The sequence below is a fragment of the Strigops habroptila genome, chromosome 3 (assembly GCF_004027225.2).
Source record: "Strigops habroptila isolate Jane chromosome 3, bStrHab1.2.pri, whole genome shotgun sequence".
Classification (NCBI taxonomy): Eukaryota; Metazoa; Chordata; class Aves; order Psittaciformes; family Psittacidae; genus Strigops; species Strigops habroptila.
Genome location: NC_044279.2, coordinates 62,445,233 through 62,460,416, shown reverse-complemented (window position 1 = coordinate 62,460,416; position 15,184 = coordinate 62,445,233). Strand labels below are relative to the sequence as shown.

At 39.3% G+C, this 15,184-nt stretch overlaps 1 protein-coding gene across 1 annotated transcript in view; it reads left to right on the top strand.

Moving 5' to 3' along the window:
- The window catches only part of PIK3C2G (phosphatidylinositol-4-phosphate 3-kinase catalytic subunit type 2 gamma), a 205,220-nt gene that overhangs the window by 17,366 nt on the left and 172,670 nt on the right, over positions 1–15,184 (top strand). The window contains exons 6-7 of the mRNA XM_030480440.1: positions 5,654–5,756; positions 11,560–11,630. Coding sequence (XP_030336300.1) covers positions 5,654–5,756; positions 11,560–11,630 — 174 coding nt within the window. The remainder of the gene's footprint in view (positions 1–5,653; positions 5,757–11,559; positions 11,631–15,184) is intronic.

Here is a 15,184-nt window from a genome sequence, read left to right as displayed (position 1 = left end):
CGTGCTTTGCAACTAAAGATGGGAACTTCAATATTTCGAAGCCTGCTCTTCACTTGTTCAAATCTCCACAAAGCGGGAGCTGGTACAGCAGAGCACCGTGTGAAGCATTTACGCACTAGAGCCACTAAGCAGAGAATCAGGTCATACACAGATCTCTTAATTACATAAAAAGGCCAGGGCTTTTTTTTTGTTGTTGTTGTTGTTTTCAAGACTCTGTTCTCATTTCAAACTAATTACTGAAGAAAATAGAAATAATGAGTCACTGAATTGAGGGTGAGCTCAGTGCGTTTCAGTACAGTGTATAGTACGTTGTAAACAGTTTTATTTTCACTGTTGGGAAGAATGCATCAATAGTGGACTGTTTAAATTCCGGCACTTTCAGGATCTCTGCACGTCTCATTAGCAGTGAAACAAGGTCAATAATGTTCTCCGCTTTTTTGCTTTGCTCCTGCACTGTCATGCAGAAAGCACTGAGCTGCACTTCTGGCCTCAGCAGCTTGTAATTCTATACTGCATGGTGCTTCCAGCTATCTTCTGTGTCCTCATCAGAGTCCCGTATCTGGAATTTGAAACTGCAGACCATAATGATCCCTTGGGTAGCTTAACACAGCCTGTGGAGTAGCCTCAGGGTGAGATTTTTCCTGTGTTTGGGCTATCTTTTAGTGCAAATTGCTTTCCTCAAGATGTTTCTAACAGAATGATTTGATGTACTTGTGCAGGGTTCTTCCCCAGAAGAGTATTTGGAAATTGTTCAGTGATGAATTCCCGCAGGAGTTCCCCTAGTTAGGAGACAGCAGAGAGAATAAATATGTTGTTGCTTCTGCTTTATTGTAATCCAGAAAAAACTGAAGTGAAGCCAAAATGATGATGTGATGAATTGTTCTCACCAGAGTGTTTTAGTGAACCAGACTATTTTGTGAAGATCTGTCAAAAGCTTTCATTTACTGTTATGTTGGACTGTATTAATGAGCACTTCACCCAGCCTCCCGCAGAAGCACCTGAAATACTTGATGATTTCTGGAATCCATTGAGGTTTGAATGAGATGGGGAAAAAATACTTGTGTGCTAATGACCATTACACTTGGCATCACAAGATTTAATCATCCATTTTTCCTTCCTATGGGGATATCCTTAAGCTCACATCCTATCTGACTGACAAGAAGAATATCAGTTTTCAAATCTCCAAATTTTAAAAAACCAGAAGTCTGTGTCCATCTGTGAAATTCTGATTTGTAATCTCATTTGGTTTCTGGTCTTTCAGTTAATTTTGTTTACTGATCAGAAATCCTGGCCTTGCTTTCTATCTGTAAGGTTCTTTTTCTTCCTATGCTGCTTTTTCCTTCAAGGTTTTCTTGCAGCACCTGTAGAAGCTAACAGGATGCATTGCCACCTTGTCCCTGCCCCTTTTTCCATTGTAAGGTGTATATTTGTTGCAGTTTCTTTGTTAGATTTCAGTGTAAGTGCATCCAGAGGCAGAACCCTGTCTGAAAGACAGAGACTCCTTGAAGGAAGAGAGGAGTAAAACCCATATTTGTGTCATTGATCATTATCACTATTCATGGAAGTTTCTGATTTTCATATGTATCCCTAACCCCTCCTTCTCTGGGTTTCCCAGCTGTGGGTGTACTCTCCACTGCCTTACACTTGTCCTGTTCATGATCATCTTTTATTTCTTGGAGGGCCATCTGCTGTTTCTAATAATTCTTTGCTTTATCATCCCATCATCCAAACCTTCTGTATCTCCCTTACGCTTTCGTATCTTTCATTAGATTTAAAATGGATGCCCCTAGAAATGATGCCTCTTCATGAAAGATCTTATATACAAATAAATCAAATTGGAGTTAAGCAGCTTGGGTCAAATAACTCCTAGCTCTCAATGCCGGCAGCAAGACAAAACCAACCCTTCTCACGTGACAGCAATAAATCAGTCCTCCCTTTATACTTTTTTGCCTTTAGAACTACAGGCTACAAACTCAGGTCATCTTGAAATACCTAATAAAACAAAGTACATGGGTATATATAAGAATACAGGGCACTCTTTAATTTTTTTTTTGTTATTTATTGTTTTATTGATCTGTCTGCTAGCAAGAGGTTGCAGTAATGCAGAACTAGCAAAGTAATGAAGTCCAAGGATATTTATAAGCTTTCTTCTAAACATGCCGCCTTGTTGGTTTTTTTTTTTTAATAAAGCATCAGATATTGTAAAGAATCTTTTTTCCTATGTATTTTTAATTCCATCATGCTCTACCATATTGTAATTTGCACAGTTACCTTACTGCTTTGCAGTTTAGGCAACATAGTAAGCAACGGTATAGAAGAATCTAAATGCTTATCATTTCTGCTCACATGCTTGTCTGTGACCTTACTGATGATAGGTTTTTGCCTTACTAGTTCTATTCTCTGAGAATTGAGACCTAAATAAGAATTTGTTTTCACTCAAAGTGAAGTTTAAGCTATTAATTATATGCTGGGCAGAGTTATATTCATGCAGATTGGGATCATAAGAAGCAAGCACCTTTTGGATGAATATGTTCTTTGTAAAAAATAAACTTCATTTTCTCTTGTCATTGCATATTAAGTTTCTCATTCAGAAGCACTGCTCAGCTGAGTCCTTTGGAAAAAAAAAGTCTGATTGAACTGTATTAGGATTTGAGCTTATAGCACATCAGAGAACGTTGCTGAGGGGAAACAAAATAACCTATAGGTGAGAGAGTCTTGAGAGACTGACAGATTTTCCATTGCTCTGCTTCTGATATATTGTGGGACCACAGGCAAGTCACTTTACTTTGACTACTTCATTAGCATGACCCTTAAAGACAAACACTGCCTTTCACTTTGTCTTTTATCACGGCATTCTCACGAAAGCTATATTCTCCACATAGTAATTCCAGAAAAAAATATGGGTGAACTGTTAGCTAATAATGTTGTAGCATTTTTATTTGTGTTTCCTTTACAGAGCTTGGAGCACTGTAAACCAGTTACTAATAGTCATGCTATCCTCCAAAGAGGGCTATATTACTTTTATCTTAATAGTACAGCTATAGTAGCAGATCTGCATAGCATGTTACAGCCTGGGGTATGGCTAAAATAGTCTGTCAATCTATGGCAAAGCTACATCTCTTTTTCTTCCAGTTCACCTTTCATCTAGACCAGGTTTCCACATTGCTGAGGCATTAATTAATTTTGTCTAGTCTCTTGTGTCACAATTCCTGTCACAACTTTTCTCTTTAGTGCAAATGAAATCCACTCATGGAGTCAACTGTATGGCCAGTACTTCTGATTGCAGTGTTTCAGGCAGCACTGATACGTCAGTAAGGGATATGATGATGTATAGTATCTGCCTGACACAGAACTAACACAAACCATTAGTGTAAATGTAGTTATAACCACAAAATTCAACTTCTGTTGGTGTAGCTTGTTTCACTTGGAAGCATGATGACATGGAATAATTATACTTGGAAAATATGGGTTTTGTACATTTCTGGTACAAAATTGTAAGTACAGAGGAGGGTATAGCTGTATCAATTTACACTAGCAGAACACTCCTCTGTATTGGTATAGCCATACCAATTTCTGTTGCTGGCTTGGTGTGATACTGGCATTGCAATAGGAATCTGTATACTGGAGGAATCGGGAAAAGTGACTTAGGACTTGCGGATGTGTTTCCTTGTAATTTTCTTGTTACTATACCTGTCCTAAGGTTGAAGTTAAGGCAGAATGGAAAGAGCAGGAATCATGGTTGGGTAAAAGAGAAAAAAAGGTGTGAGGCAGTTCTAAAGGATACAAGGATTATGGGAGAGTTCTTCATTAGAGTCACAAGGAGATGTGATTTGGTGAAATGAGGAGAGAAAGAAGTTTCAAGAAAGCTGTGGGTATGCACAGCACAGCTATGTGCTGAGGAGCAACAGAAGACAATCTATGCATTGGTACAGTCCCAGGAACAGGTCGCCTGGACTTATGCTTGTAAAGGGATTTGAGAAGGATTGAGGCATAACAGCGATACACTTCCCAGCAGTACAGATACTTCACTGTGTTGGTGTTAACTTCTCTCACTCTTACATCTGTACTTTATGCTCTTAAAATCAAGGAATTTTGCAAATATATAGAAGAACTATAGGAGGACCTTGCTTTAGGTATTTGCTGTGTTAGATGGAAAGGTCTTGACCTTTAATGTGTTTATTTTTAAAAAATCCTATATCTACACTTTCACCTTTTGTGACCTCTAATGGAAAGTGTGTATTTGACTTAACTATGTTGTAGTGTAGGTGCAGATCATCTACAAGATACACAAATTCCCTGTAGTTGTGCTGAGTAGAACTTAGGTACAGCACATTTATTTAAGTTTAGCCATTCATTCGTGCTGGGGACCTCTGCTGTCATGTGAGATCAAAGTCATGCTTTCTATGATTTATTCATCGGGTGAGTGTCTTTTTGGAACCAGATCCAGCCAGTTTTATTAAGGTATTCCATCAAAATGCCTTTTAGGTAAAAAGGAAACATAGTTTATACCTGAATTCTGAGTTTTCTATGGCACTTGACAAACTAGAAAAGAATCATCTTTCCTTCATGGCCCAGGGAGTTCTGAAATAATTTATGTGCTGTAAATCTGTATAAATATGGAATATCTCTTTTGGCACTTGTGTGGCTGGAGGCTCGAAAAAAGCAACATGAATCTAATTGAAAATTCACTTGAGTTGTAACCGATGAAGCATGTTAACTTGTTTTGGTGATGAATTTGCCCTTGCAAAAATCAGTGTAATCTTTCCTACCCGTTAATCCCACAGGATTTTTAAAAATGTAAAAATATGTTTACCCTAACTCTGAAAAAATTTTTACATTATTTCACCTGATTAAAACAAAGTGAAAGGGAAACAGTGAAATTATTTTTGTTCCAAGTAATTTTAAGAGTGATAAACTAAGACTGTATTATAAATTGGAAGAAGTTGCCAAGAGAGATAAGTGGACTAGAAGCTAAATAAGAATAATGAATTCCCCTGGCATGGGTTGCTGCAGCATCCTTGACCAGCAGCGTAGCTTGTAGGAACCACTCTAGCTGAGTGAGTAGAGCTCTGCATTTGGTCTTAGCTGGCATGTGGTTTGAGAAGGAGGAAGACTGGCTCACAGCTTCTTTCACCACCTTTCTGTGAGCTGCACAGGGTAAGAAATTTAATTTCTTTGAGAATCAAAGGCCACCTCTCTTAATATATGTGATTTTGAAACTTATAATTAATATTTGATTTCTTCAAGTTGGGTATCAAGCACTGCAACTCATTCTGCAGTGGTGCGTTCACAACCAAGATACTCTGGATAAATCGAACTGATTTGGGTTTGAAGAATATGCATGAATAATCTCCAGGTTTGGGAGCACATACAGTTTTTTTAGGATATTCTTTCTGTGTGTTCTTGTTGTTCTGTTTCAGAACTTAATGGTCAAAGATGTAACTGAGCACTTACATTGTTTCACCTGAAAATTTGCCAGAACCAAGCCCCATCATGGAAGTAGGTGCCAAGCATAGGTTTTATATTATTCAATCTTCTTTGCACTTAGAATTTAGACCACTGGTGCTTTTAGAAGGAGAGAGGAGAAGAAAGAAAAAAGTGGCAAGCAGACATAACCATTTGTGGTTTGTTTGTTTTTTCCCCCCAACTTCAGTAATCACACTTTGGGCAGCCATGAAAGCCTTCGCAAGGCAACCACCTGCATTCAGCTTCGACTACACAACACTAGTAATTTGAAGCAAAGTTTGGCTCGAACGGTATGTCATCATCTTTTTCTCCTTTTTCTTTCAGCATCCCTGAAGGAATAAAATCCCATTCAATCCTTTCATGTAGCAACCTGCAGTAATAATCAAAGAGAGATTATTTGTTTTCCTGAGAATGCATATATTATTGCTGAACTCCAGTTGAAACTTACTGGGGAACATCTTTGGTTTGCTCATGTACAACTGAAAAAGACCAAAGGTTACCTTTCCAGAAAAAAAAAAAATCAGTTTCGTCAGAATTTAATGCAATTTATTTGAGATGGTCAGTGATTTTTTCTTCTTTTTTTTCCTTTTTTTTTTTCTGTTTTTTCCTTTCTATGTTTGGAAATAGAGCAAGGGCAAACCCACTCAAAGTACTGTGAAAAATGAATTAGGTCTGGATTATTGTCATTATCACTGAAAACCAAAGTAGGGTGATAAAAGCCAGAATCACAGTTGGTGTGTTTGTGCATGTGTGGTGCATACTTGTGGGTGCATGTGCTTGTCATAGACATGCAGAAATGTTGTCTGTAAGGACATGTAGTCCTTAAGAAAACATTGTTTTATCATCATCTTAAATCCAGGGGTATTCCTATTCAGATTATTTGGGTTTAAGCAACCTTGCAGTGCATTACTAAGATTTAAGGATGCTGACCTATGCTACTAAATGTGAGTTTTACTCTCAGTGGACAACCTTGAATTACTTTCAGCCCAAAGTTTGCAGTACCACAGAAGCTTTGTTCTGGGCTGTGTTCACTGGCAGCGTGTTGACTGTTCACAGACAGTACCAATTGCCAGCTTTGCATAGGTATGCTCTCAGCCTGAGTCTTTCAATATATGGGTCAGATGACAGATTTCTGGCAAAAAAGGGTAGGATCTTTCTAGTATGTGTCACCATGTGAAACATCAAATTCATTACAATGCATTAAAAAAGGACTATAATGAGGCCAAATATATATACATATATATATTTAATATTTTAACCAGGTCATAGATAAAAGCAGAATAATGTAGTGTTGATATGTACAATCCTGGGTTACATTATTGGCATTTTTCACTGCCGATATTATTCACTTAATTATTTATTTTAAAAAATCTGTTGATTCTTTTTGGTATAGCATCATCCCAAAGAAAGTAAATTAGGAAACACGGAAGCTTTCATCACCAAGTGACTTCTTCAAAAATTATTCAGATCAATGAATTACCCACTGCTTGATTTCAGTCTAGAGAAAATAGGTTGATGTTTGAATATACCTTCAGAATGGGTGAGCAAGTGTCCATCTCATGTCCTTTCTCACCCCATCCCCATTACACAGCAGCAATAAGAACAAGTCCAGTGACCACTGGAATGAGGGTTTTCTGGAAAAGTATCTGTGATACCTTATTGTCATTTAACTGCAAGTTGTTGAGATTGAAGCAGGAGTCACCATGTGATTTCCATTCTGTGCATTAAACAGAGATTAGATGGTCATCAAGGTCCTTTCTGCTGTTAGATCGGTGACGAGATCCTGTCTTAGGAGATGGAAAACTTCATTTTTCCTTATAATGCTGCCAAAGAAGGGCTTGAGGAGTTTAGATTCCTCTAAACTTCCAAATAAGACTCATACATGGAATGTAAAGTTATCTTTATACTATAGAAACATATTGAAGCTCAGTTTTGTACCATCTAGCAAGACAGAACTTCTATTCTGGAGTGGGAATTCTGCTCATTGCAGATTTTTCTCCACACATTGAAATCTTGAGAATGACAATGAATGTGGAAAAAACCCAATAGTCCTTTTGTCAAATGGTGGCCCAGTGTACATGGGTTACAATAATAATAACAATTGCTAGGTTTGTTTTAACTACACACCTATCCTACTCTGTATTTACACAGTGTGGTCTCTAAGAGACAACACTTAAGCAAAAACTCCAGGGGTTGTAGTGGGTCAGAAGTGTTAAATTCTTCGTGGCTAGGTCATGTTTAGGAAGAAAGGCACAGTGAAACAGCATAGAAGTAGCAACCTTTATCCGCATACCATTTCCAGGGAGTGCTCTGCCTGTCTGAGAGACCCATTTTTTCAGAGTTGTCCCCACATACTGGTTGTCTGGGGAAAGCATGAATCTTTGCAATGGAGAGGCAGCAAAGAGTACTCTACGGGTTTCTAACGAGAGTCTCATTTGCCTCCAGAAAAGGATTTTTGGACTAAAGTAGCCAGCAAGTGATATTTCCTGAAAGTTGAGAAACATTTTTATTTTCATATATACCAGTATTAATATTTTACCAGACATAATGATTTAAGTGTTAACATTCTGAGCATAATCACAGATGAGAAGAGTCAGTGATCCTTCATGATAAGAAGATGGGGCTTCTTTCCATTGTTTAAATGTTTGTGACTTTTTAGAGGGATATGTGTAGTACCTCAAACAGAAGGGAGCCTTTTCTTGTGTTTAAGTGTCCCTTGAAATTGTGCTACTGTAAAATGCTTCATGTTCTATTAATATGTGCAAAGTCTCCTTTGTCTAAATGAGGTCAAAGGTCTAAATGAGGTTTAATACTCTGCAATGCACTGTGGAGGCCAGGAGGAGAGATCGAGCATCACTTGATGTTTCACGTTTTGGAAATGGTTACAATTACAGGGTAGAATGATTGCAAAAAAACAAACAGACAGGTAACTGACAAGCTTGGGAGACAAATTAGCAGTGTTCAGGCCATTAGAGAACATCTATTGTCTCAGAAAATTTGTGGAACTATAATAACCTACAACAGGGTTTAACCAGGAAGGGTGACATTTTATGATATCTTCAAGTGAATTATTGATTACCTCTTTACGGTAACTGATGTGTCTCTGAAAGCTTCGGGCCATGAAGTTACTTCAGGTTTCTAATAATAGCAAAGAACATGAGCAGCTCTTGAGCTGACATAAGTCATAGATCCAGAGTTTTCCCCCAGCTCCAGGGCATGCTTGTGACAGAGCACTTCTATTAGGAAGGAGAAGTTCTGCTCACAGGCAAGTCTGTCAGGACCAGACAAAACCTAACAGAGGGGACACAGACTACGGAGCACTGAAAGCAGCAGTGTTCCTTTCACTTTGGACCCAGTTCTTTGGGTTTACCAAAACCTGCGCCAGCCACACTGAATTCAAGGATCTGACATAGTCTGCACTGAGCTCACAGTCAGTTTTGTTGCTGTTCTCTGAAACTTGTGGCTTTGGTCATAAAATGTATTTGAAAGTCACAGACTTAGAAGCAGTTTATGGAAAATAAATTTCCTTCTCTCAGAATTCATATAAAAAGATATAAAAATAGTGTGCTGCCTTTTTTTTTTTTAAGACACAAAGTTTGAGACTTTTAAGATTCTCCAGCTATCTCAGTCAGTCATGCACATATGCAGCTAATCTTTTTTTGTGTGTTAATCTGTGCTTACTATTGGGGAGAGTTAGACCTGTGATCTATAGGATCTTTCTGATTTTTGAACTTTGGAATATATTATTTTATAGAAATCTCCTCTAAGGCTGTAGTTCAGCTAGTGTCACAGAAACATATTAATATCTTGACAGCCCAGATATATAGTAATCACTCATATGTGTTCAGGTGCTAAATAATTCACATACACCCACCTTTTGCCCTAGTCCATCAGATCCCCTCAAACTTCTGGGTTCCTATCAATCACACATACCTAATTTCTCTCTAAGCTTCAGGGCCTTCTCCTTCCATCTGTGTCACACTGTTTCTAAGTACATCCCTCCCTGTCCTCTTGTGCTGTCAGTGTATGAGATGGAAAAGGAAGTTTGTCATTTATCAGTCTTGCTCTGTAGCTCAAGCCTTGTCCCTGTGATTGTTTAGTTCAGATGTGCTCTGCTATTTGTAAGGTCTCCAGAGGTGGCAGTGTGACAGCTAAGCATGCAGCGGCATTATAAAAATGCAAGGTAGATTTTGCAGAACACATGCACTACTCAGCTGTAATGTTAGTTGGGGTTTAAAAAAGGGTATGTCTGCTGAGAGTCAAGATGGATTTGATTGACTATGGCTCTGTCTAGAAGTAGCAAATTCAAAACATGATAGCAAGATATTATAGCAAGTAACCATGGAGTGCTGGGTGCTATTTCCTTCCTTAGGTGCACACTTCTCATTATGGTAACACTACAAAATATTCTCAAGGCTTGAGATAATATACCAGTCCCCTAGCATGCAGTGAAGCAGCATGACAGCTGTCAGAGGTCAGGTGCTCCAATCCTCAGAGTAGAGTATGGGCAGAAGACTTGCGTTGTGAGCAAAACCAGCAGACAGAGCCATATGTAGCACAATTAGTGCTGCACTCAGGAAACTGGCAACCGCAAACTGGTTTTGCATGTCTTGTAATCATTTTCGTAGGAGCAACGCAATGGGGTTCAGAGACATAATCTGAAATCATCTACTCTCAAACACATCCCCTAACCCCCAGATACTTAACTTTGTCGTCTTCTCTATAATGCGTATAACACTCACATGTTGATATACTGAGATAAGGAACACAGGTGTTCATGTTCCGTACACAATGCCCAGACACATGGAGGTCAGTGCTTAGGTGTAAGACACATACTTCCAAGGCTTAATGCATGAGAATGTTTTAATTAACTTACCCCTTCTGTTTCATTTATCTAATTCATCTTTCACTTATTGCCACTATGTGATAAAAGAGATAGTAGTGCTGCAGATGGGATTATTGCAGAACATCTGTAATGTATCTAGCTCAGCAAGATCCTGCTCCTTAAATGGTGCTATTGCTAAATATCTTTATAGCAATCTAAAGCAGAATTAATGTGAATTAATTCACATGTCAATTAACATATTTAAATTGAATCCAACCATATTAGAGACACAAGTTGCTCAGGAATGTTAGCTTTAGGCCACAGCTATACTTCAGTTAACGAGAAAAAACTGCTAGTGTGGTCACCTTATTGTGAACAAGCTTTCAATATTTTAGTTCACTAACATTCAAAATATTAGGAGAAGGCTTCTTTACCCAAGCAAATAAAAGAATGGGTTTTGTTTTTGTTGTTCAGTGTTTGTTTGTTTCTTTCTTTCTTTCTGTTTTTTTAGAAAACACAAATTTTCTTTCAAGTTCTGTTGGGGGGCGGCGGGAATATCTTGGCGGATATTCAAACCTACTCCACAACCTTTCAGGGCAACCTCTTCCCATGTTTGACTACCTTCACTATACTTCTTTTTTTCTCTTGTGTTAAGGTGGATTTTAATGTGTGCTAATTTGTGCTGTTTGCCTCTTGTCCTGTCAGTGAGCACTGAAAACATTCTGACTGCCCTGTCTTCATTATTTCCCATAAGATATGTGTACACATTGATGATTCCCCCTGAGCTTTCCTTTCTTCAGACTGAGCAGTCCCAGCTCAGCCTCTCCTCATGCAAAACATGCTTTAGTGCTTTGATCTCTCAGTGAAGCGTCACAGAGATGAAGTCCCTTCAGAGAGGTGTCAAAGGATGGTACAGATGTTTTCCATTCTGTTCTTTTAGAAAAGGAAGCAGCAGAGAGGTGGTGGATGCAAACTGATTTCTGCTTCATGATTAGCGTGTGTTGCCATTGCAGAGGGTTTTCTGAGGCCTGGCTATAGTCTTAGTCAATGTGTAGCAGGAGGGAACTATGGTGACGATTTGGTTTGGCCTTCTACAACCCAGTGTAGCATGAGAGATTCACCAAATAAAATTTCAGACCAAAACATTTTGAACGCCCCTAGAGTTCCTAAAGAACACGCTGACTCAAAAATAGAAAGCAAATCTCTCCAACATATATTCTTCCATTCAGTATACTCCGTATATCTCACTATATGCCTCTCTCCTACAGCATGAGGATGACCAAAGACAGTTCGATGTGAATCAGCTGTTAGAAGACACCTGTGCCTGGAGACTGACTCGGTAAGAACACTGGTATTTGATTTCTGTTTGTAATTGTTCATGTTTGTAGTGAGCCTTCTGGTCCCAAAGAACAATTCGAAGACCTGCTGGGCACAGAAATGGTACGAAAGAGAAAGAAAATTGGTTTCAATGTTTTAGACTCTTATTTCTAGACCTTATAATTGCTTAGCAAAAATCCGTAATCATTTATAGGTCTGTATAGTTTTTCCCTATTCTTTCCCTTTCCTGTCACAGAAGGTTTTATTAGAGCTTTCATGTTTCTCAAAGATTCCCAGGATTGAAGGAGTCATAATTTTCACATGTGCATTGCTCTTACAGAACTTTTAAGAATAAATATTGTAAAAATAATAGGTTTGCTCTTCATTATGCCTGGCTTTCACAGTTGAGTGATGTTTTATTTTGGTTTACTTTTTTAATAGAAGCTAGCTATGCCAAGCTTTTAACTTGGCACTCAAAACGCATCTGACTCTAATGTTAACCTAGCATGGGCAAGCACTAAATGAGATAGATTCCTCGTTCAACTTTCATTATGTTCCATTTCACGCACTTAGATAAAGAAGCTGTTAAGCTTTTTGTAATGTTTTTCATCATTATTATAAAGTACTTTGCCAAGAACGGTCAATGCCACACCTGTCATTTAGCAGAGAGGTGGTGACTTGTTCAAGGTGAATATCTGGTGCTTACTGAGGTCCCATCTGGTTTCCTAGGAGTATGGCCCAAATTTCCATTTTGGTCTTGCTATAAAGAGATGAAACCAATCATACAATCTAGACACACACTACTTGTTGACTGTTTTATTTCTTGTGATGTAAAGCTTCTGGCCTTTTCCATTGCAAAGAGAGTCTTCAAAGAGGATATGTGATAAAAGGTGTTGAGCTGCGAATCAACTATGGTCCACAAAATTTCCTCTGATGCTGTAGGGCAATAAATACTTTCTCTCTTCAACCACAAGTTCAGTAAATATTGAAAAAGTAAAAGCTTGAACTATGTTTGATTACTGTTCCGTGCTTGTTCCATGGATTATTGACAGGTAGGAGAAAACATTTTCCAGCAGTGATGACCCAGAAAAATCGGTGGTCAGGCCCTGTGTTCTCAATTGCATTTCTAACTTATCTGAGGAAAGAAAGGGGAATAACTAAGTGACAAAATTTTGCTGTCCTTAATGTGCACTGGAGCTGCCTGTGATGACTTGCAGAAGGAGTTTACAGTGCTGAGTTGAGTGTGTGATAAAGTGGCAGATGAAATTTTGAGAAGATAAATGCAGATGGGAGGAAACAGCCTTAAATTCACAGATGAAATCATAGGCTCTGAGTTGACTTTCACCACCAGGAGTGAGTTCTTGGGGTTGTAATAAATAGTTCTGAATGTCAGGTTGGTGCACAGCAGCTGCAAAAAAGATAGAACAAATGTTGGGAATTATTATGAAAGAAATGAAAAATGAAAAAAAAAAAATATTGGGCCACAGTATCAGTGTAGGGTGTTCATTTATCTTGAATATGGCTGACAGTTCTGCTTCCACCATTTCAAATATGACGTAATAGAACTTGAAAAAGTGAAGAGAAGGGCAGCAAGGATGCTCTGAGTAATGAAATGCCTTCCGTATGAGAAACAAATAAATAACAATATTCTTCATCCTGATGAAGAGATAATAGAAGCGGGTAGTTTTATAGATGACGAGTCTATGAAATTGAGGAGCACAGAGAATGTCTGCAGAAAAGTATCATTTATTGTATTTTACTGTGCAGGATAAAGGGAGCATGAAGTGGAAGTAGCAGATTCAAAACAGAGAAGAGTAGGTATTTCTTTGTATAAGACCTAATTAAGTAATGTCTGGACACAACCCGGCTTACCCAGGACTGTGTCCAGATGGTTTCTGAATATGTCCAAGAGGGGTACTCCACAACCTCCCTGTGCCAGTGCTTAGTCACTCTCAGTACCTCCTGTGTGAAAGTTTGTGCCCCATTGCCTTTCATCCTGTCACCTGACACCTGAGGAGACCCTGGTTTCATTGTCTTTGCACCGTCCCTTCAGGTGTTTATATACATCAAGAATCTCTTCTCTAAGCTAAAAAGTCCCAGGTCTCAGTCTTTTCCTATAGGAGAGACATTCCAGTTCCTTAATCATCTTAGTGGGCCTTCGTTGGACTCACTCCAGTACGTCCATGTCTCTCTTGTACTAAGGAGCCTGAAACTGGACATAGCACTCCAGGTGTGGCTCACCAGTGTTTAGTAGGAGGGGAAGGGTCATCTCCCTCAACCTGCTAGTAGCACTTCTAATGCAGCCCAGGATACCTGTAGCCACCTTTAGCCTTTTTTTGTTGCAAGGGCACATTGCTGGTTCATGTTCAGCTTTCTGTCCAAGAGAACTGCCAGGTCCTTTTCTGCAAAGCTACCTTCAGGACAGTCAGGCCCCAGCATGTACCGGTGCATGGGGTTATTCCTCCTCAGGTGCAGGACTTTGCACTTCCTTTTGCTGAACTTCATGAGGTTCCTGTCAGCCCATTTCTCCCACCTGTCAAGGTCCCTCTGAAATGTCAGTATGACCCATTGGTGTGTCAGCCACTCTTTCCAGTTTTATGTCATCAGCAAACTTGCTGAGGGTAGACTCTGCCCGATCATCCAAATCATTAAGATGTTGAACAGTAATCGACCCAGGACTGACCCCTGGGGTATACCACTAGCTACCAGTCTCCAACTAGACTTTGTGTCACCGATCACCACCCTCTGGGTCTAGCCATTCAGACAGTTTTCAAATCTACCTCACTGCCTGTTCATTCAGCCCATAGTTTATTGGCTTCTGTATGAGGTTTTTATGGGACAGTGTCAAAAACCTATGATTATCATCATGGAAGGTTATCAGATTGGTCAAGCACAACTTTCCCTTGGCGAATCCACTCTGACTACTCTGTATCACCTTCTTGTAGTTGACGTGCCTGGAAGTGGTTCTCAGGATTAGTACTCCATCAGCCTCCTAGGGTTCAAGATGAAGCTAATTAGCCAGTAGTTCTCTGGGTCTTCCTTCTTGAAGATGGGAGTGACATTTGCCTTCCTCCATTCTTCAGGCATTCTTCCAATCTTCATGTTTGTTCAAAGATTATCAAGAGGAGCCTCACAATGACAGTTCCTTCAGCATTTGCGGGTGCATCCCATCAAAGCACATGGACTTAAGTTGGTCTGGTTTAAGCTCATCCATTTCCTAGTTCATTCCAGGGACTGCTCCGTGTAGGCCATGTCCATGAGTGGGCACCACACTAGACTCCTTGCACACATATGCAGTCTTCCAGTGTTGTGCGTAAGCTTGCTCCAGGATAAGCAGTACATACTTTCCATGCTTTGGTATGAAAATACCGCCATGGTGGACTGCGTCATATTATGTTGGGCATTTTGAACTGACCCACTCATTTCTAATGAATAAATAACCTACATGTCTTAGTAGCAGTCGTAGGGGGCTTGGAGTAGGCTCTGGCTTGGTGCCATGCAGGGTGCACAGCTGGTTCTAACTGTGGCTACTTCAAGTATTGTGAACACAAGCCTTCATAGCAGTTCTTAACTTAG